Raw genomic sequence first — 21,689 nt, forward strand, 5'->3', positions numbered from 1 at the left:
ACTGATCAAATATTCATGTTTATAATAAAAATGAGGGATACACGGGATGTTTGTAGGGTTTTAGTTTGAATAGTTATTGCTCAATTTTCTTAAAGTACACAGTTTTTTGTTTTTTTGTTTGTTTGTTTGTTTGTTTTTTTAAATGGCAAAAAAACCTGATAGGACCTCTTTTGCTTTGCTTTTTTCTTTTAAAAATCCAGTTCCATGATTGTATATCATTTACTGTTTGGTCTACCAACCCTGTCCTATGCTAGATATCCTACACACACACTGTTAGAGATGTCTTCTTACTATGCCATTTTCATGTTATGGGTTCCTTTGTGTTTGTGTTTTTCTTTTTGCCTTCAGTACAATTGAATCTATGATTTACAGAGCTCTTAGAACTTGATTCTATCATAACCATTTAGATTTATTATCAGAGTACTTGCTACTAAAAGTCCTTTAATTCAAAAAGGACAGTCTTTGTATATCCTTAAGTCTCTTGTTTCTTGTTTCAGATTTTGCACATCTGAGCCTTTGAGCATTTTCTTGTGATTTTTTTCTCTCATTTTCATTTTATTCATATCTTATCAAACAAGTCCTTACAATCTCTTATATTTACCAGGCCTTTGTGATCAATTGTTTTTACTTCTATAGAATTCCTTATTATCATTAAACAATTTTATTTTACCCTCATTAGCACCAGCGATAGCAGTGTCAGCAATAGGAATCACAAACATTAGTTGGGCACAGTAGCACTGGCTTTAATCCAAGTTATTCAATGCTGAAAAAGGAAAGTTCATGTAAAGCCTTTGCAATTTAGCTAGATCCTATCTCAAAATAAAATAAAAAGCAATGGGAATGTATCTCTGTGGTAGATTCCTGGGTTCAATCCCAGTATTGCTATCAATCAATCAATAGAAATCACAATGTTTATCAAGTAATCCCCATGTACCACTGCTTACTGCTTGCATTAGGATTTGGGGGCATAAAGTTATAGAAGGAGCACTGATTTGGAAACACAGTAGTTACATAAAAATAAAGAATAAAAAATAAAATATTAATAATAACAACAATAATACTAGCTATCCTAATTATAAAATCAGTGATATGACAATTAATCTGGTTTTCAATTTTTTTATCAAGCCTCTTTTCCTGTTTCTTCACCACATAATACCCTTATAACCCAAACATTGAAGAGTATAACTTAAAAAAACACTCTTGTTCTTTACACTTATCCCCCTGTCCCTGCCCCCTTTTTCCAGTGGACAATTTCTATTTGAAGTTTCAGCTCACATATTTTCTTACTTAAATTCTTTCTTGTCTGTCCTCAGCTCCCTGCTCTTATTTGCTATGTTTTTTTGCATTTCCAAACTTTCAGCTCATACTTTGTAAGACAAATGTGGAAGGGCATTCCAAGCAAGATGAAACACAAGAAAATATATTATATATGTATGTGTATGTATACATGTACACCTGTATGCATCTATATATTTATATTAACATATACAATGACATTAATATCCATATTTATATGTATAATTTCAAGAAGCAAACAGGATTGATTAATTGATTAATTAAATAATTGATACAGGGGATTCACACAAGGAAGAACAGATTGAAAAGATATATATGAAACTTTCATAATAATTCTAAATCCACAATGGAAAATTTTCTAGTATAGGTATGATTATTGTTAGTAGCTTCTTGATCACAAAAAAAAATGGGTTTACAGATTGACCACCTTGAATACAAACTTAAAGAAAGCATGGATCCTGCTGTATGAGTATTTTCTCAGGAATCAAAATAGTACCTGAAAGTTGGTGGACTCTCTATAAGTAATTAAATTTAAAAAATGATCCTACTATGCTGTTATATAAACAAGTTCTGTTTTCAATTCTGAAACTGGAAAATTTGAATTCTGACACATTTTTAAAAGATACTGTATTATGCCTGTAAGATTTGATATGATACCACATGACAGAAAAAGGAAATAATGCTTGCAATCAAACTTAGTAAATTCATAATGTCTGCTTTTATTTTTGTTTTTTGGGGTTTTTTTTGGCTTTAAAATTTTAACATTACATTTAATTTACATCAAATCCCAGTGACATTGTGAGTTAGGTTAAACACTATAATCTCAATTTCACAAATGACTATACTGAGGCATTTGTAGAATTTTTTTTTTATTTTACTATATTTTGGCAGAACTTAATTAGAATTCCAGATTCACTCTGAAATCTAGTAGGCAATACAATTTCATAACTGAAAATATATTTTAGAAACCCTATGAATGTCTATAGTAAGTGAGATTGGTAATTTTGCTTCTTTATCAGAAATTTTGTCTACTCCCTAAAGATTACAATTTAAAAAAAAATTATACTCCATCTTGGTGTTTTTAATTAGATATGTCCAACTGTATCTTAATATCCAATGAAAAGTATTATATTACTACTTATGAAATGTTCTGAATTTGATGTATCTTACTTAATGAACTGAAGAAATACATGCCTAACCTTGATGCTTGGTGATGACACCATAGACTTGATTGAAAAGACTTCCCAGCCCTGGTAAGAAGGATGGTCATGGTGTACAAGAAGAAATGGGTACTCATTGACAGGTGGACAGAGGTGTTTGTGAAAACTTGTAAACTCAATATGATGACTCTGTTTGCTCTCTTTGCAAGAATACTGTAAGCTGAGGTTCTATAATAAGTTTGAGAAAAATGACTCTGAAATACATGCATAAAATGGAAAAATGAAAATAAAATAAAGCAATGGTAGCACTCTGTTGTCCCAATAAGAAATTTTTATTTTATATTTTTATTTTGTTTACGTATTTAATAAAGTTTCCTTTCACTATCTTTAGGCACATTTACAAAAATTAGCACATCATTCATAAATTTCTGGCAGTGAATTCTGCAAAAAGACAATCTTTTTCACCCTTACCATGTCATTGTAATGGAAGTAAACAGACCAAAACCCTGGTCCTATTTATCCAGGAGGAGATAAAAAGAAAAGAAATAAGTACTAAATTATGGGAAAAACCAACCATTGCATTTTGTTTCTGATAAGAGAATTATTAAGCTTTCAATATCCCAGTGAGTTTGTTATGGATAAATAATCTCATGTCAAAACAGTCAGTTAATAATGGTTGTGATAATTCTTATATTCACATGATCATATGATAACTTACTATTTTAAAATACAGGCATTCCAAAATTGTGTTCTCTACTGCTAAATCTAAGAATAGTTTAATCAATGTATTGATTATTCAGAAATGTAAAAAAATAGTCAATTAAATACATGTATACTACAAATTATCTTAGATTTATTAATATCTTTAGATTGGTCCACCAATATTTCTGTCTACTTATTTGAGGATGATTTAATCATAAGGAGATAAAATCATTGGGTTCTCAAAGCAAACAGAAGTTATATAGTATAAGGGAAGGAATACAGATTTAACAGATTTAAATGTCCCAAGAGATTGTATATCACTAGAAATTAATTATATTTTTTGCCTGCTTATTTGGAGCATTAGTGGAATTTGAGAACTGTAGGTCAAAAAGCATTCAAATATTTCTTCACATGTGTAAAAATTATAATTCATTCAGTTACAATTATTTACACAGTGACTCCTGATTGTTCAAAGTTTATTTAATCAGAGCAAATCTGTCTTAAAGATGAGTCTGCCCAAACTAGCCTGCTTCATACAAATGTTGGTCAAATTAAGCAATTCTCTCATTAGCAGTTTTGTCTATTTTACCTAAAAGAACTTGATTGTGTATACACTTGTTACATTATTAATGTTTGCTATCATTTTTAATTGAGAATACTATAGTATCTTCTATCCCTGAGGAAGTTTTTAATTCAATTCTACCATTCCAAAAAATGTTTAATACCTAAGAGTAGAAAACGTGTGTTTAGAATTTTATAGAATATGTAATTTTCATTAATGCAGGTATTTAATTGGACCTATAATCAATACACAGTACCACCACCTGTCAGGCAATTGCATCCATCTATTCAGGATGGATTTTTTTTTTCTTTCCAGTGCCTCATTTCTATGCTTACAAAATGTTTTTAAGTTTCAGAGACTATAGTGAAGATAGTCTGCACTAACACCCTAATTTGATAGTGGCAGAAATAGAATACAAACTGTTCCTAATTTAAGATTTGGACTTCTCAGTTGGCAAACAGACATTTTAGGAACACTGAATGGGAAGTAGAAAAACACTGGCGAATCAGAAAAGTTTTGTTTATAAACTTTAATTTCTTTGAGGATATTTCTAGAATTTGTCAATCTAATTAGATACCCCAGCTCTCTCCTTGCAGCCATGTACATCATCAATATCAAGGCCTGTAATATTTTGATTTCTTACTATCTTTCAACACTTAAAAAGTCCTTTGAAGATGAAAAGACCATATAAATGCTATTACTACTATTTATTGTGCTTCAAGCACACTTCTTCATTTAAATGCTGCAAATATTTTCCTTAGCCAATATGTATGCTTGATCAACTAAACGGTTTCTACTCTGCACCAAGAAACCTGTATCAGTGTATACAAATCATGCACTGATTCCAGACATCCATAATACAAATTTAAATTTCTCAGTGACAGTAAGTTGGGATTTAATGTGTGGTAATAAAACATTCATGAATTTTCCCTGGTTATATATATGGTTATGAGCAAGTGATAGGATTTGGATAATATAGGTAATTTGCTCATCCTTTTATGAGGTTATTATATGTAGTATTGATGGTTAATTATAAATTCCTATATCTACATATACCATAATTTGCTTATAGGAAAAGAAATAGGGAAAGTTATAGGAACTTGCATTTTATGTTGTTTCCTTTGTGGACTTTATTTTAATCACTATACCTTAATGAAACAACGTGATTGGCTGTGTTTTTCTTTTTTCAGAGCGGCCAATGTAGTCTTTCTGAATAGAGCATGGCTTTGGTTGGGGACATTATGGTCTTATAAAAGTAGTCAGCATTTTGGTTTTGACATAATAATTTATTAGATGAGTTGCAACATTATGAGACAGTAATCTTGATTAAACTGGGACTTTTCTGCTTCCTTCATTGGAATTACAAAACAGTTGATGGCAAGTTGCATTAATTTCTGTAGAACACAAGTGATGAATGGAGAAGGATTCAGAGATAGATCAAAGGAAAGGAATGCTTAAAAATATGTAGTGATGTTTCAGAGAGGATTACATCAATGTCCAATTGCTCACAGGAAAATAGGGAAATTATGAGTTTCAAGGGGGGGGAAACTATGTATGCATACAAATACAACATTAACATGAAAACCAGGGTTGATAGCCCTACATAATATGTTTAGATATGCATACCTAAATATAATTTGATAGATGCAGGCAGCAATTTTATTGTACAGATGTTATCATAAATATAATGTCAACATAGTATCATGGGAGAAGGCAAAGTTTATAAAGTGATAGAAGTTAAACACAATAGAGAAGGTGAAAATTAGAACATGTACAATGTGGTATGCTGAAAATCCCCGCCCCCCCCCACACACACTCCAAAAAAAAGTTCACATCCTAATCCCTAATTCCAATCTCTCTGAATATTTACCTTTCATGGCAAAATGGACTTTGTTGATGTGGGTTAGTTAAGGATATTGAAATTGAGACTCTTCACTATTGTGAGACTGATGTAATCATTAGGATTCTTATGAAAGGGAGGCAGTTGAGTTAGAATTGGATGAAAAGGAGATGTGACTGCAGAAAGAGAGGTTTGAGCAAAGGGTTGGAAGCACAGAATGCCTGCAGTATCTAGAAGCTGGAAAAGATGTGTAGATTTCCTCCTAAAGCCTCCTGTGTAAAGCAACAAAGCCTTGCTAATACTGTGACTATAGACTTTAAATTCTAGAACAATAAAATCGTGTTGTTTTAATCCATGAAGTTTATAATTTGTCTAAGCATCAGTAATAAACTAATAAATTATGATATTGTATAAATGCTCTGTTGAAATGTATCTGAATGTCCAGATGAATTAAATCAAGAGTTACATGCTTATATCCTGACCCACAAAAATTTATCATCATATATTACAAGGGGAATAAAAAATATCGATTTTTAGGATTTTTAGGACTTTCACCAAAAAAGAGATGACTAATTATACTGGTTCTTAAAATATTTTGTTGTATATTTATGTATACTTTAATACTGAGCCTTTCCTAAATTTTACTTAGATTATCTTTAGATTCTATTTTTTTGAGTAATGAACATGGGTTTTTTTTATTATTTAAGTCCTTTTAAGGTTATCAAAATATATGGAGGACTAGGTTAAAAATTAAAAAATATGTAGTATTTTAATAAATTGAAAGAAAGTCTGAATCCTCAATTTTACCTATTACTTTAGATACTAAATAATCTTATTTTTTATTTTATTACTGTTTTGATATTTAATAATCTGCATACCATGCTTTTATTAATATATAAAAATTGCACCTCTCTGAATTAATGTACTCAATACTTCATTACATCATTTATAGAAGCAACAGGTGAAGTGTTTTAGAATCAAACATAGGTGGACTTTATACTCCTATTCCACTATTTATGAGTTATCAGTACTTAAAACAGAGGTGTTAAATAAGTTTGTCTATGTGCATGGAGTGCCAGCTCTCCTGCTATATGTAATTTATGAACTTATGTGGCATGTCTACTTACCTTCTTTATAAAAAAGAGGATACAACAGCCGTAATTGGAAGTAATATTTGAGGTATGAATTGCAAATTAAAAGGAAAATTATATATAGACTAGCTGAAATAAAAAGATAACATAGTAGTCTTGGGATACTTAGGTGATTCTTGGGTAAGCTTTCAGAAATATTTTGACTTTTGTCTCAGGTTTTTTGGTATAGACATTGTCTTTAAAGAGGTATTAATAAACTGTATTTCCAGTAATTTCAAATGATTTTACTAAATCAAAAGTTGTTTGAGCTTTATATCTTGTTTCAGCTTTATATCTTTGATAATTTTTTTAAAGAGAGAGAGAGAGAGAGAGAGAGAGAGAGAGAGAGAGAGAATTTTTTTTTAATATTTATTGTTAGTTTTCGGTGGACACAACATCTTTGTTTGTATGTGGTGCTGAGGATGGAACTCGGGCCTCATGCATGCCAGGCCAGCGCGCTACCGCTTGAGCCACATCACCAGCCCCCAATATCTTTGATAATTTTTTACATTTACAAATATGTTTACAAAGACATGTAGTTAATTATATATTACCATGATATTGAAAATTTCCTTAACATTATTATGCTTATTGCTTGCCCCAGGTGTTATAGTTCAGTGATAGAGTGCTTATATAGCATATACAACAGCCTGGGTCAATTACAAGCACCTAAAAAAAAGATATGTTTATCAAATATCATGCAATTTTTATTTGAACAAATTCCTTCTTGTATTCACAAAATTGCTTATTCTCTATCATTTTTAGTCATCACATGTGTAGTTAAACAGTCAACTTAAGACAGAATAAAACGTATAATGTCATGAAGTCTTTTTCTCAAGTGTATTCATGTTTGATTTTTAAGAGTTTAAATAAAAGCCCATCTGTAAATAAAAGGAAATTTGTCTGTTTTATCCAAAGAAATTAAAAGCCAAGATTTTATTATATTTTTAATGATAATATTATATTTTCACCACTTGTCAAGAATATCTTGTACCACTTTCCTGTTTCATTGGCTTCTTGATTGATTGGATCATTTTTTTTTAATTGGGCACATACCATATGCTGATTCGGTTTCTACAGAGAATACAAAGATAAATGAGACCATTTACTATATTCAAGTGTTGTGTAGTTGAGGAGGCAGATAGATAGTTTCTCAGAGGAATGGTCTAACTTTCTGTATTTCTGATATCTAATACTATTCCTGAACAATTTATTTTTAACATTTTTGGTTTCATGGTCACTGGGTAGGACATGCAGGGCTGTTGATGGTAGCAGTTCAACTCACTGGTCTGGGCCATATTCATTTTTTTCAGTAGAAGTAGGAAAGAAAAAAGGGAAGGAGGGAGAGTCGGTGATAACTCTCTTTTCCCTTCTGGGATTCTCTTAAAAGTCTACAAAATAGAGAGATGAGTTTTGGAAAAGGCATATCCGAGGACACACAGGAAAGAGATTTAAATATGAGCCCTCCAGATCCTTTCTGGGCTGCTGCACATGCATGTCCTGTTCCTACTTACAAGTTACTCTGTTATTAACCACAAAGTATTAAGGTTTTTGAGACATATATTTTAAAATATATATAACTTAGGGGATGTTTATAGCTATCTGTATGATAATATTTGCCTTCAAGTGATTTGCACTTCTGAGTAATAGAGGAGACTGAATTTGCATTTAGCATGCAGGGAATTACTAAAAATCTGTAGTCCACCTTATCTATGTTACAGCACATGGAGAGCAGTCTTAATGTGTGTACTGTTAATGGGTGTGAGGATTAAGATTTATCTTTGGGCATTTCCAGAAGGAAATTTTCAAGTTTCATCAGTAAAGAATATATAAAAATCTCTCATACATTTAAATGCTATCATATAGGTGTGCTATGATAAATAAAATAGTTGTGAACCATTGCTATAGTTGGTACAACTCAAATTAGACCCAAACCCATGTCAAATGATGTATACATTACACAAGACAATGAAGACATGCCTAACTTTTATCATAGACTGTTGCTTCTATTCTGTTTTTGGCAATTAGTTTTCTAAAATATTAAGAAAATTAGTATACTAAAATATTTAAAAGACAAATTAGATAATATGATTAATCTGTGACAATCTGATATGTAATTACATATTAAGCATAATATCTCTAAATAAGCAATTATTTTATTATCCTATGAACTAAGACTTAAGAATCAAACTGTCAAGCAAGACTGCTTAGTTGGGTCAGTTCATGGTTGGCTGAATTTGGAGACATACTTAACATTTCTCTGTTCCAAAGGTGAAGATAACAGTTCCTATTTCCTATGGATATAGGAAAGAATGAATGAGTTAATGTGTATGAAGTGATTAGACTATAAAGTGTCTGATATGTAATGTTAATTTAAATGTAGTGTTCTCTCATGAAAGATCATTACGGTAGACCCTTTAACCATCTGTTTATCCAGGCATGTATTTGTTCATTTATTCAGAAAATATTTGCTAAACAATTCTCTAAGTAAAATTTGGATTGTGTTTATTCTAACTAAACACTGACATTTTACAAAATGCATCATCTTGAACATTTTATATCCAGGATTATACATATATATTTTTTTAATTTACATTTTTTGGAAAATATGAACACAAATCACTGTTCCAGTGCAAGAAAATTATAGACCATATGCTGTTTGAAATTTTGATGACAAATACACAATGCTATATTTGGTTGCCTTTGAAAATTTCTCTACGATCCCTCTAACTAGAAAATGGCCTAATATGCAATTTAAGCACTAGCTGAGAGTGCCACAGCTTAGAAAATGTATGGTATGATTTACTGAAAGCAGTCTATGGTAAGAACTAAGGAATTAGATGTCTGAAAACATTACTAATTTGGAACAGAATGTTGTGATTTGACTTTCTTCTAGACTTTAAAATGTTGACTAGTTGTAATCATTAATCTTGTGTTTTTTCTAGATCAAGGCTGTCATGTTGCTGCTAAGAATTACATTAATTAATTAATTATTATTACTACTATTATTAATATTACTAAGGATTGACCCAAGGGGATCTTGTTGTTGAACTACATTGAGCTATATGCCTAGTCCTTTTCTTTGAGACTAGGTCTCAAGGCTGGCCTTGAGCTTGCAATCCTCCTGCCTCAGCAACCCAAGTGGCTGAGATTACACCTATCTGCAAGAGTGACACTATTTACATGCCACAGTGTTGGCTGGGCACAAGATTACGAGCCACTCACAGCTTTGTAGATTCAAACAGCAATTCTTTATTCCCGAACTCACGCCGGCCTCTACACACGTTCTGGGGAAATCCGAGTTCTGCCCACCGCAATTCACGTACTCCAGGAGGCTTTTTATCCCTATTCCCAGCAGGAATAACCTTAAACCTGGAACTGCCCTAAACCCAAATTGTCTTAAACCAGGATACTTCCTAAAACCTGCAGGATACACCCTAAACCTGGATCCACCCTCATCCTTGAGCAGGGTCACCTTTCTCAAACACACATGCAATGTCACAGCGAATTTCCAAGGCAAGTCCATTTAACATGGGGTACGCTGGCAAGGAAATTTCGATGCGTCATTCCTATTTGGCAATGGCCCTCAGCATTTACAGATTTGTGAATGGGGTGTTTCTGAGAGCAGCAGGTCTCCTGGTTGTTCTGTAGTCCTAAAGTTTAATTTTTTGTGTCTTCTGGCACAACTTCAGATTTTAAAGAAGCCTTGGCAGATGGCTTCTAAGTGAATATATTTAGGAAAAGAAGAGGTTATGTATGGTCTTGAATTTTAATAGATAATAGAAATCTACCCTGGTTCTTTAAGTAATCAATAGATAAATGGTAATTTATCATCATGAATTATGATGAATTAAACAATTCTTCTTGCTTATTTACTCATAAAAGATTAAAATAATGGGAAGTTGGAAGGGAAATAAAATAGGTTGTCTAGGCTTATGATGTGTTTGTTTTGTTTTTTACAATGCTAGATCAGACTGGTTTAGATTGTGAAAATCTTGACGTAATTAAGAATTGAATTAGAATTTGTACTTTAAGGCTTTATTACTGTTATTGGCCTATTCTGTGGTTAACAAGACATTATATAGTATGGATTTATAATGGAGATTAATTTTTCCCTATTAAAAAAGAACATGGGCTATGGGAGTTTGTTTTTTGACTTAATTAGTACTTATGCACCTATAAAATGAATTGCCATATCCCTTAATAGAGGTTTAATACTAAGAAAACAACATCAAATATTATATATGTAACTATGTTCCCTTGTAACTGAATAATACTCTGTTGATTAAAATTTTCCAACTGTGCACATTATTTGCTAGATATAGCCTCATTTTATTTTAAAAGATTACTGCAAACATTATTTAAATTCTGTTTCTCATAAAATGGGCATTGTGGTTATTAAGATTAAACAAATGTTGGCACCAAGGCCACTTTGTGTATTAGAAATTCTGTTGAAGTATAATAACATGTAATAAATGTAAAACAAACTATATGACAATTTTTTAATGCAGAATTAATGTTTACTACCCAAAAAGAGGCAGGTTGTCATTCGTTTTTTAAATTTTTTGTTTTAGTTGTTGATGGACCTTTATTTTATTCATTTATTTATAAGTGGTGCTGAGAATCGAACCCAGTGCCTCACACATGTTAGGCAAGTGCTCTACCACTGAGCCACAACCTCAACCCCTAGGTCATCATTTTATATGGTGTTACATTTGGTATCTACTTTTGTAATTTTCAGGATTGTTTTAGAGAAAGTTGACTTCAAATGCCAGTGATATTGTTCTAGATTTTTATTGTTTGGCCCTTTAATTAACATAATTGTGAATGTGACTTCAAAATCATATTTGAAGCATATGTTTTAAGTATGATCCCATCAAAAATAATTTTTTTTCCATCAAGGTACTTTTATTGTTTCCTGAAAATATTTAATTTTCCATATTTCATGATTTTAAAGTCTTTGAGAAAAACAAATGATACCTATTGGGATGATTCAGCTCTTAGGTTCTTTTTATTAAAAAGGATATCATCTCTCTGGAACTATTGACATTTTTGAAGCCAGGTTTTTGTGAAATGGTTGTTTTGAAATATCCCTGAGATCATATACCAAAACATTTGATTGCAGGCTTTTAAGATGGAGTGATTGTAGGTTTTTGTCTGAAAGAGCAGATTAAATTTTTGTTTGAAGAAGAAACCTTTAAAACGTTCTGTTTCTTTATAGAGACCATGGGTACCAGGTGTGTTGAGAATGTGCTGTAGTTTTCTTTAAGCCACTAATATCAAATGACAATATAGTAAGGATGATATATTAAGTATATAATAAATATATATGATTGATAATATGTGCAATTGGAAGTATAAATATTTCACATATATCACATATATATGCAGCTGTGCAAATATACATTTTTCCATGCTAACAATTTTATCTAGGTTGATAATTCAGCAACTGCATTTCTCATTTACTCTAAAAAATCTACTTTATTACCTTCAAATGACAGAGTGTAAAATAAATATGACAAAGTAATCATTATATGTGGCTTCATTAAGTCATCTATAAATGGTGCACACATCTGTGTGTATGAGTACATTTGAGTGTATGTTTGTAGATTAATTCTTAGTGCCCCAATTTATGACCATTTGACTTTTGATTTTTTGACTTGATGATGGTGCAAAGGCAACATGCATTCAGTAGATACTAGAGTTCTATTTCTGAATTTTGCTGTGTTCATGGGCTGTACTTTCTCAGGAAGCTGGGCAATGGCTGTGAGCTGCTACTCCTAGTCAGCCACATGATCATGAGGGGAAACAGGTAATGCTTGTGTTACTAAGATGAAAGTTCAGTGAGTGAGGTATATTGTTTGTGTTTGTGTCTTATTTTCAATTTATGAGGGTTTAATCAATATGTAAGCCATTGTAAACTGAGGATAATCTGTGTGTGTGTATGTGTGTGTGTATGTGAGTGTGCTCATTCTCAAAAGGCATTTAATTTGTTGTATGAGAAAGTAATTAGACACACTTAGGAAAATAGAGGAGACAAACATGAAGCTAACGTCAGTACTATTTCAACTTTAAAAACATAATCTAAAGATAAATGTATTACATTTGTGTCTTGCTTTTCCTGTAATTCAACATCTCTGGAATTCCTAAGGCTATACCTCAGTTTAATAGATTATCCAGAGCTTACCTGCCAATTTTTGCCATCTCCTTCTCTTTTTCCATCTCCTTCTCCACTTTTCTTTGTGAAGAAGTGAAAGAATGGAAACATTTTGATGAGGATCATCAGAAAAAATAGAACTAAAACCCATGCTTTCTCTGTTTTCATTTCAAAAGTACATTCTTGTCCTAGAGAATATATTTGAATTTCAAAATACACTCAAGTTTTCATTATTATGTAATTGACATATGTATATATAATTCAATAATATATAAAAATAAAATTTTCCATGTGTACATAAACACATTTATATATTTTTCAGCAATTTTTATTAGCTTTGATTTAATAAAATATGAGTAGTAGAGTATTAACTAAAAGTAAGCTTAATTTTCAGTTCCTTATTCTTTGGCCCTAAAATTTCTTAATTTCTTTGAAATATTTCAATAACACAGATTTTTTGTTTTAATATACACTGTCATACTCTTATTTATGTCATCTATGTATTCAATATATACCTTAAATACCTATATTTACACCTTCTGTGCCCAAAACAAGAAAGACGTGTCACTTTGATGACGTATGCACTGAATCTGAACTTTCATATAGCTAGATGGCAGATGATGGGTACCTCTCTTGAGGTAGGAGGTTACAAATAAGTAAGATAAGAAAATTAAAATGATTCATTTGCTAATTGACTTGAGTTGATAACTATAAAATAGGATCCAGTTTAATATATTCTCTATTAACTTTAAATAGCAGAGAAATAATTTATGCATTTAAGAAAAATGAGATGCTAGTCCGTTCTATGCATTTTCAAGGCATGTTAGTGAATATGCAGAGAAAGTGGTTCCTGTTACAGAGGTTATAATCTTGTAGAAAATATGGACAGGAGACAAATGACGAAATAAACATCTAATTTCAGGTAGTGCTATTATAAAGACAAATGAAGAATTATCAAATGGTAGTTTGGACAGAAAGACTACTCTGAAAATACAACTTGATTCTCAAACTCTTTAATAAAATGAAGAGCAATTGACAAACAAGTAGAAATGCAAGTGTAAAATGTCCTAAGGCAGGACAAATTTAGTGTGTTCAGGAACAAAAAACATATCATGTATCTAAAAGGGAACAAATAGTAGTAGAGAGAATGAGGTTGGAAATTTAGACAGAGGATAGAGCATACACAGCCTAGTTTTCCCTTATTCATGGACTGTCACATAACAGAAATTATTGTGTGATTAACACACTGTGTGTCCTTAGGAAAAAATCCACTAAAGGCATGAAAGGTTTGACAGAAGTTGTTCGATCTGGTTTCAGGGAGAGTGCAAGCAGGTGTATGTTTTAGGATGCTGTCATAAAGTCTTCTGAGGAATAAGGCAATAGTGTTAAAGACCTAACAGCTTTCTAATTTTATGGAGATGATAGTCTCATCAGAATAAAACAGATTATATATGAATGAACAAACAATAAATTTTCAAAAAAGATGCCAAAAAGTCAGGAAAATAACAAATATATGTAGAAGTTATTCCCAACAAGAGAAAGAAAAATACAGTAACAAAGATATTGAGAATACACAGAAACAGTGTACCAAAGGTTCAAGACAGCAGAAGTTGACAAAACCTCAATACTGATCCAACTTCCAGGCCCAGGTTGTAAATCTATGTAATTTCCTTTAAAGAAGGGTTAACTTTATTATGGTTTAGCATTAATATTTCCTGAATTTTACTGATAAAGTGATTGATTCCTTCATAATGTTAAAAATACACAATCCTAACTCACACTCTGAACTACTGTGTCTGAATTTTCTGGAAGGAAGCTTAGTTATGTGCATTTTTTTTTAAGCACTGGCCTCAGGGCTGCCTAGATAACATAAAGCACCCAAGTGTGATAAATTGTGGGTGGCAGAGAGAAATGGAGGCTTTCATCTGGCTGATATTGACAGTCCACTTGGCCAAACTTTAACCTATGCAATCATATATGAAATACATGTATTCTGAAACATGTCTAAGTGAACTAATAAATTACTAATAAGCAGAGGCTTTGGTAGAAAAGTTAAAGAAGTTCTATCTGATGAAATTTTAACACATTCATGGACAGTGACAGAACTTTTGAATTATTTTTTAGTTTTATATGCATTGTTTTCTTAATTCTAATTACTGATATTTAATTCTACTTATAATTTATCTTGGTCTACACAGATAGCATTGGCTACAGATACTGAAGGATGATATGTTCTTATTTCCATTTGACACAGTCAAGAGTTCATATGTTTACTATGTTCACTCTTTGTTTAAAATATGATGATGACATTATTCTTTTTTAAGTGAACTACTGTTCCTTTGACTCTTAAAAGTGTAGCATGTCTAGTTCATTGTATAAATTAAGGAGGTTTATTCATAACTATTTACTCATATAAAGTTATAAAATCTGGATGTGGAAAAATGAAAAATCTTATCTATATGAATACTTTTATAAATCTCATCCAGCACTTGGAACAATTCCAAGTTCAGAGAAGAGGCTGCAGATAATTTTAATAATGAAGAATGAAATATTTAAGAAATTATGGAAAATCCATTATTCATCTTATAAACATTTATTTAATATTTTTCAATGGATATTTTTACAAACAGTATTCATTTTGTTCCCACCCTGTATTTGACATTGTAAATATACAATCTGATGTCAACTTTGCATTATCATTCTATTTTAAAAATTAAAAAGTACCATCATAGAAGTTAAACAATTTAACATTCAGAAGTGGCTAGATGCCAAGATTTTTAGGCCAATTTGGACTCTAATATTACCTATTTTGCATTTGGAAGCACTATACCTTTATCTGAAAAATTGGGAGGACATTTTTTTTATGTAATTTTGATGGCAGGATTCTTATATATCATTTTTTTCAACTGATATTTCTGGATTATATTATTATAAATAAATCAAAGAGACATGGATTGACTATAACTAAACAACTAGACATACATACTGAAATTAAACAATTAAGTTTCTGAATGGCAAATGGGGGATGTCACTGTTGGAGTGGACGGTTACAGATAAGGAAGGTAATGAGACTAGGATGAACCATGTAATACTTGGTCATAGTTAACAAATCAGTACATATTCATATTTAGATTGACAGAGATATTGTTGGAGTCACATAGAAATATTTATAGGTACCCAGAAGTTGACATCCACATGTTCATATTTCTCTGTCAACCTAGATGCAATGGCATCTCAGTGGGAAAGAATCTACCTATCACCCAGATCTTAAATTCCAATATGTTTCTCTAAGACAAGATACCAATACTGCTAGGAGAAATGGCTAATTCTTGGACTGAAGCATATATAAACAAGGTGAGCCTGGAGCATCTGTCCTTTCAGTGTCAGTAAGAAAGAAAGGGAAGTAGAAAACAGACATGCCCACAATGATGAGGGAAAGACTGGATAATGTATTAACAATTGGAGTAACAAAATACAGAATCAAATTATAAAGCAGCACAAGCATGCCCATATTGATAACCATAAATACAAGATTAAATTGTAAAAATGACAAAGAATAGACAAATTTTCTATGTAGAAGGATTCACAATAATTTATGTATATATTCTATTCTCAAGGAAATGTGTCATAAATACCCACTTTTTAAGTGTTCATCGTATGTAGTATCTTCCGTGAAAAGAATATAACACAGATAGCTAGAAAAAAAAAAGATAAATACAGTGGAGAAATCTCATAAATGCTATTTCAGTTATATGGTTAAAGTTAACATACCAGTGATGTTATGATGATGGTATGTCATCTTTTTATAAAGCAAGGGAATAGCAATTTGCCTCCTTGGTCTTTACCCCAAGTACTTAAAACACTGGTCTAATATTAAGGAAATATTAAGTTAATCTCACTTCAGAGATGGTATGCAAAATTCCTCATCAGTCTTCCCCAAAAGTATCAAGATCATCAAATCCAGGAAAATCTCAAAAATTCTCAGAGCCAAGAGGAACCTAAGTAAAACTGAGGACTAATGTGGTATGTTGGGTAGGATCTTGGGACAGAAAAAAAGGATGTTTAGGAAGAGCTAAGAAAATGTGAATAATGTATTGACTTTAGTTACTATTAATATATATATATTATCAATGTTGGTTTAGTAATGGTGAGAGATGTATATTATGAATATAAAATGTTATTGACAGGGAACATTAGGTGTGAAGTATATAGTAATTCTTTACCATCTCTTTATTTTTCTACAAATATTCTAAATTTAAATGTTTATTTAAAAATTGGACCAAAATTATTCCACAGCAGAGAATGTTACTCTCCTAAAGTTTCAGTATCTCCTGTATTATTCCACATGAATATTTTCACATATGGAAAAGCTGCAACTCAGAGTTGTATAAACTATTTTGTTATTTCCACAACTTCATTTCTTTAGTAATTTTCCCAACTTCTTGCATAGGGACAGTAATAGTTTTATGATTTGACATCATTCTATAACATTTTACAAGCAGAAATGTTCTAAGTCATCATTCTCATTTGATACCAGTCTTCCTTAATAAAAGGTTGAGTGGACAGAGAATGAGCTAAAGGTATCAGTGAGGGAGGCAAATAAGATAAATTGAACATGCCCCTTGATGCTGACAAATCTGGTTACAGTTATTGTAATGTGCATGATACCTATAAAATACCTTGCAGTGGTAGAGGATTGCTGCCACTCACAATTTGTGCATCATCATTATGTCCCCAGGGGCTGTCAGTGTCCCCACTTTCATAAGCTTTACCCATGTAATGCAAAGATGTTCTTGTCACAGAGGAAATTATTCTGAACTATTCTGAGCTCAGAAGTGATGTTATTCTCCCATTCTGAACCATTATTTTAAAGGACATTTTTAGCCTCTGAGAAAACTGAATTTGAAAAACAATGGCATTTGTTAAATCAAACAGTTTTTGAAAGCTATATAATTTATTTAACATTGATGGATGCTAGTAAATATCAAAATATTTCACCTTAGGCTAGTTATGTCTGTGTTGATTTTTATTTGATAGCTTCATTTTGGAATGGTTGATTGTTTGAAAGCATTGATTCAATTTTTAAAATATGTGCATCTATAGATGAAATAAACTGAGTTTTGAGTAATACTATGTATATATATATATATGCCATTCATTCATTCATCTATCCGTTCCTTGATTATTTATTAAATATCTGTATGATAAGCAGTTTTCTACCCCAGGAAACATAACAGTGAACTAAACTAAATAATCCCTTGCCTTTGTGGATCATAATGATAAATATAATTTTCTATTTCTATTTTTTTAATTATGAATAGAAAATCGGCCATACCCTCAATTCATTAGGTGAAAACTGCTATCTTTAGGAAATGTGCTAATCTAAAATGATATTTGTATTTTAGTAAAGTGAGCAAAGAACTTTGAAGACTTAGGTTTGCTTTGTATTTACACTACTATATAATGCAATAAATATACAGTGGTAATAGGAAAATAAGATAATTCATTCTTGAACAAATCCATTAAAAAATTCATTGTTCTCCTTAGTCCTCTCTTACTACTTTAGTAAATTTACTGTTTTGTTACATATGCTACAGTGGACCAGGGGTCCAAAGCTTATTCTTAACCTTTTGCCATATTTTTTTTTTGGATGCTTTATCCTCAGTGCTAACTAGGGCATGATTATCCTCACTGGGAATCAATAGGAACTAACTTCAAACTTATACTAGAATGTTAATGTGAGAACTGCCAGTCAATTATTGTTTCCATGGAAGTAAACAAACTGCATTTCAATACTGCATATGGACTATTTGGGCTTTTTTATGCACACATTGTGTCCTATAGTATTAAAAAAAATTTGTGAACCTGACATTTTAAGAAAAGAAGACAAAGCTGAGAATGTGCATTCTCTGCACCAAAATATCACCATTCTCTGAAATTAAGAGAATAAAAATTGGTATATAAAACATTAACTACTGTACTTAAATATTGCTCTATTACATATTTTATATAGATTTGTATTTTCATTGAAAGAAATATATTTTACTCAAAATTTATTTTTTTAGTTTGTTGTCATTGATCAAAAATGATAAAAAATTATCCATTCTGCACATATTCTTTGGCATCTTCTCTGTCCTAGACATTGTTCTAGATGCTAGAGATTCAAGAGTGGACAAAATAATCAATATTTCTGCCGTTATCAAACACATTATAGTTGGAAGGATTGAAACAAACAAAAATATACTTAAGTTATGTAGTATGTCAGGTGGTGATATATAACAGCTATGGAGAAAAACAAGACTAAAGAAGCAAAAGGAATGTAGAGGTGATGGGAGATGAGAGTCACTTACTAGAGTAAGTTGAGTAGACATGAATGACCTCTCTGAGAAACTCAGTGAAGGTGAAGGAGGGAGCCATGAGAAGCTGGGGGAGAGCACTTCTGAAAGCTGGAAAGCCCTGTATACATATCTCTCAGCAGGAGTGTGGCAGGACAGCAAGTCACAGAGTATGGAGCAGAGCTGGTGAAGAACAGCAAGAGGTCAAAGCCAAGAAGATGCTGGGACCAGACAGCCATGATCCTTGTACACACTGTACAGCTGGGTTTCCCCTTTAGTTGATGCAGAATCACTGGAGGGTTTTAAGTAGAGGGTGAAATGATCTTTCTTTTGCTTTAAAATAATCAGCCTCTCCCCCATCCCAAGTTAACTGTGTTGTTTTTTGAGTCTAACATGCATTCCTTCTAAACATTGTTCTTGCAGTCTGTTGTTCTAAGTGGTACTTCTAGTCTCCTAGAGTGGTACCTCTAGATTGTTTTCTGGAAATGTCCAAAAAAATTGAATATGACAAATCACAGTGTGTTATTTTGTCTGGACAAAGCTAATAAAAAGCAAAATAGTCAGAAGTGTGTTTGTGTGTGTGTTTGTGTATGTGTGTGTGTGCATTTACGTAATTTAAACTCACCAGGTGTTCCTTACTACTTAGATGGAGCTGTTACTCTGATTATATAATACACACTGTGGCTGACATCTTTTACATTATAGAAAATACTGTCTGTCTTTCTATCCACACATGAACAAATGAAGTCAACCCACCATATCAGTAAATTCCACTTCTTTGGATTCAATCATTTTCAACTTATGACTTGAAAATATTTTGAAAAAAATGCATCTACATTGAACATGCACAGATGATTTTTGTCATTATTCCCTAAGCAATAGAATGTTTCAATAGAACGTTTACTATTTATATAATATTTACATATTAATACATGTTATAAGAAATATAGATAAGTATATGAGATATATGTATGTTATATGTAAATGTCTTGTGCTGCTAAATGAGAACTGAGAAATTCATTATTTAGTGACTTTGTAATGTGTGAACATCAAAGAGTGTATTTAACATAAACTAAGATATTTATGGCTTCACTAGTCAACACAAGGACCCAATAATCAGTCTTATGTGTGTGACAAATAACTATACTATATGCCATTTTTATGAGGATTTGATCATCAGTGCATGTTGTTGATTGCAGTCCTGAAACCAATTTTCTGTGCATGCTGAGGGATGACTGCATATAAACACACACATATGATAGTTTATGATAGTTTTTCCTGTGTCTTTTATAAAAGGTAAACCCTGCAAAAATAAAGGTAACCTACATCAGAAAAGATATTAGTCAATTCTTTACTACATCAAACCCAAAGTCTATACAAGTCTCAGCAGATTGAAAAAATGGACATTGACTCATAGATCCAGATGTTTTGTGAACTCTCATATCTTAAATGTATGTGAAATCTCATACACATTTTCTATTTTTATTAGAAAAGTAGTTATCTCAGACTCTAAGCAGATAATAATTAACATTGCAAGTGACTGTGATATTATGTAATTGGGGGGGAGTGGAAATCAAAGAAATCATTTATTCTCTTTGCTGTTGATTTCAAGATATATGGCATATTTAGTAACATTTTAAGGAAAACTTTGACTAGATTTAATATATGAATTTATTTACAACTACAGGACCCAATGTTATAATAATAAATGTTCAAGAGCTTTAACGTTGTGAAAATGTGGTAATACAGGTAATCATGCATCTGTATTATGCAGAGTCCATACATTAAAAATAATCCATAAATTTTAGAAACAGAAGATACATAAGGTCTTTTTTTCTATATAAAAGTAACTTATTTTATACGTGTTTCTGAAATGTATTGAGATAATGAAGACCTAAAATTCTATGTTCCTACAGTTTTATTATGAGACACTTCACAAGGTGGTGAGCTAGTTTATATTTGTAAAACACTTAATAATCTTATTTTGTTTTTTGGTACCAGGGATTGAACTCAGGGGCCCTTAACTACTGAGTCATATCTCCAACCCTTTTTATTTTTCAATTTGAGACAGGGTATCACTAAGTTGCTTGGGGCCTTGCTAAATTGCTAAGGCTGGCTTTGAACTTCCAATCCTCCTGCCTCAGTTTTCCAAACCTCAGGGATTACAAGTGTGTGCTACACCTGGAAATCTTTAACACCTTATATAGAGAAAGTCAAATTGTTGCCAGATTAAAAGAAAATTTAATCATTTGTGATTTTTATGATATGATATCCTAAAATGCTAATACATATAATACACAGAAGAGGTTATATTTCAGGGCTGTATTAATCATGATATTCTTTATTTGTATTCTTTTGCAGCCCCCTCTCCAGTCACCAATGTGAAAAAGGGGAAAATTGCAAAAAATAGCATTTCTTTGTCTTGGCAAGAGCCGGATCGCCCCAATGGAATCATCCTGGAGTATGAAATTAAATATTTTGAGAAGGTGGGAATAACAGAATTAAAA

The 21,689-nt window shown here is 31.6% G+C and overlaps 1 protein-coding gene across 11 annotated transcripts in view; it reads left to right on the forward strand.

Moving 5' to 3' along the window:
- Epha5 (EPH receptor A5) overlaps positions 1 to 21,689 on the forward strand; it is a 322,596-nt gene that overhangs the window by 214,346 nt on the left and 86,561 nt on the right. For all 11 annotated transcript variants that reach the window (XM_026395020.2, XM_026395022.2, XM_026395021.2 and 8 more), the window contains one exon: positions 21,544 to 21,668. In XM_026395020.2, coding sequence (XP_026250805.1) covers positions 21,544 to 21,668 — 125 coding nt within the window. The remainder of the gene's footprint in view (positions 1 to 21,543; positions 21,669 to 21,689) is intronic.

Source organism: Urocitellus parryii, chromosome 10 (assembly GCF_045843805.1).
Source record: "Urocitellus parryii isolate mUroPar1 chromosome 10, mUroPar1.hap1, whole genome shotgun sequence".
NCBI lineage: Eukaryota > Metazoa > Chordata > Mammalia > Rodentia > Sciuridae > Urocitellus > Urocitellus parryii.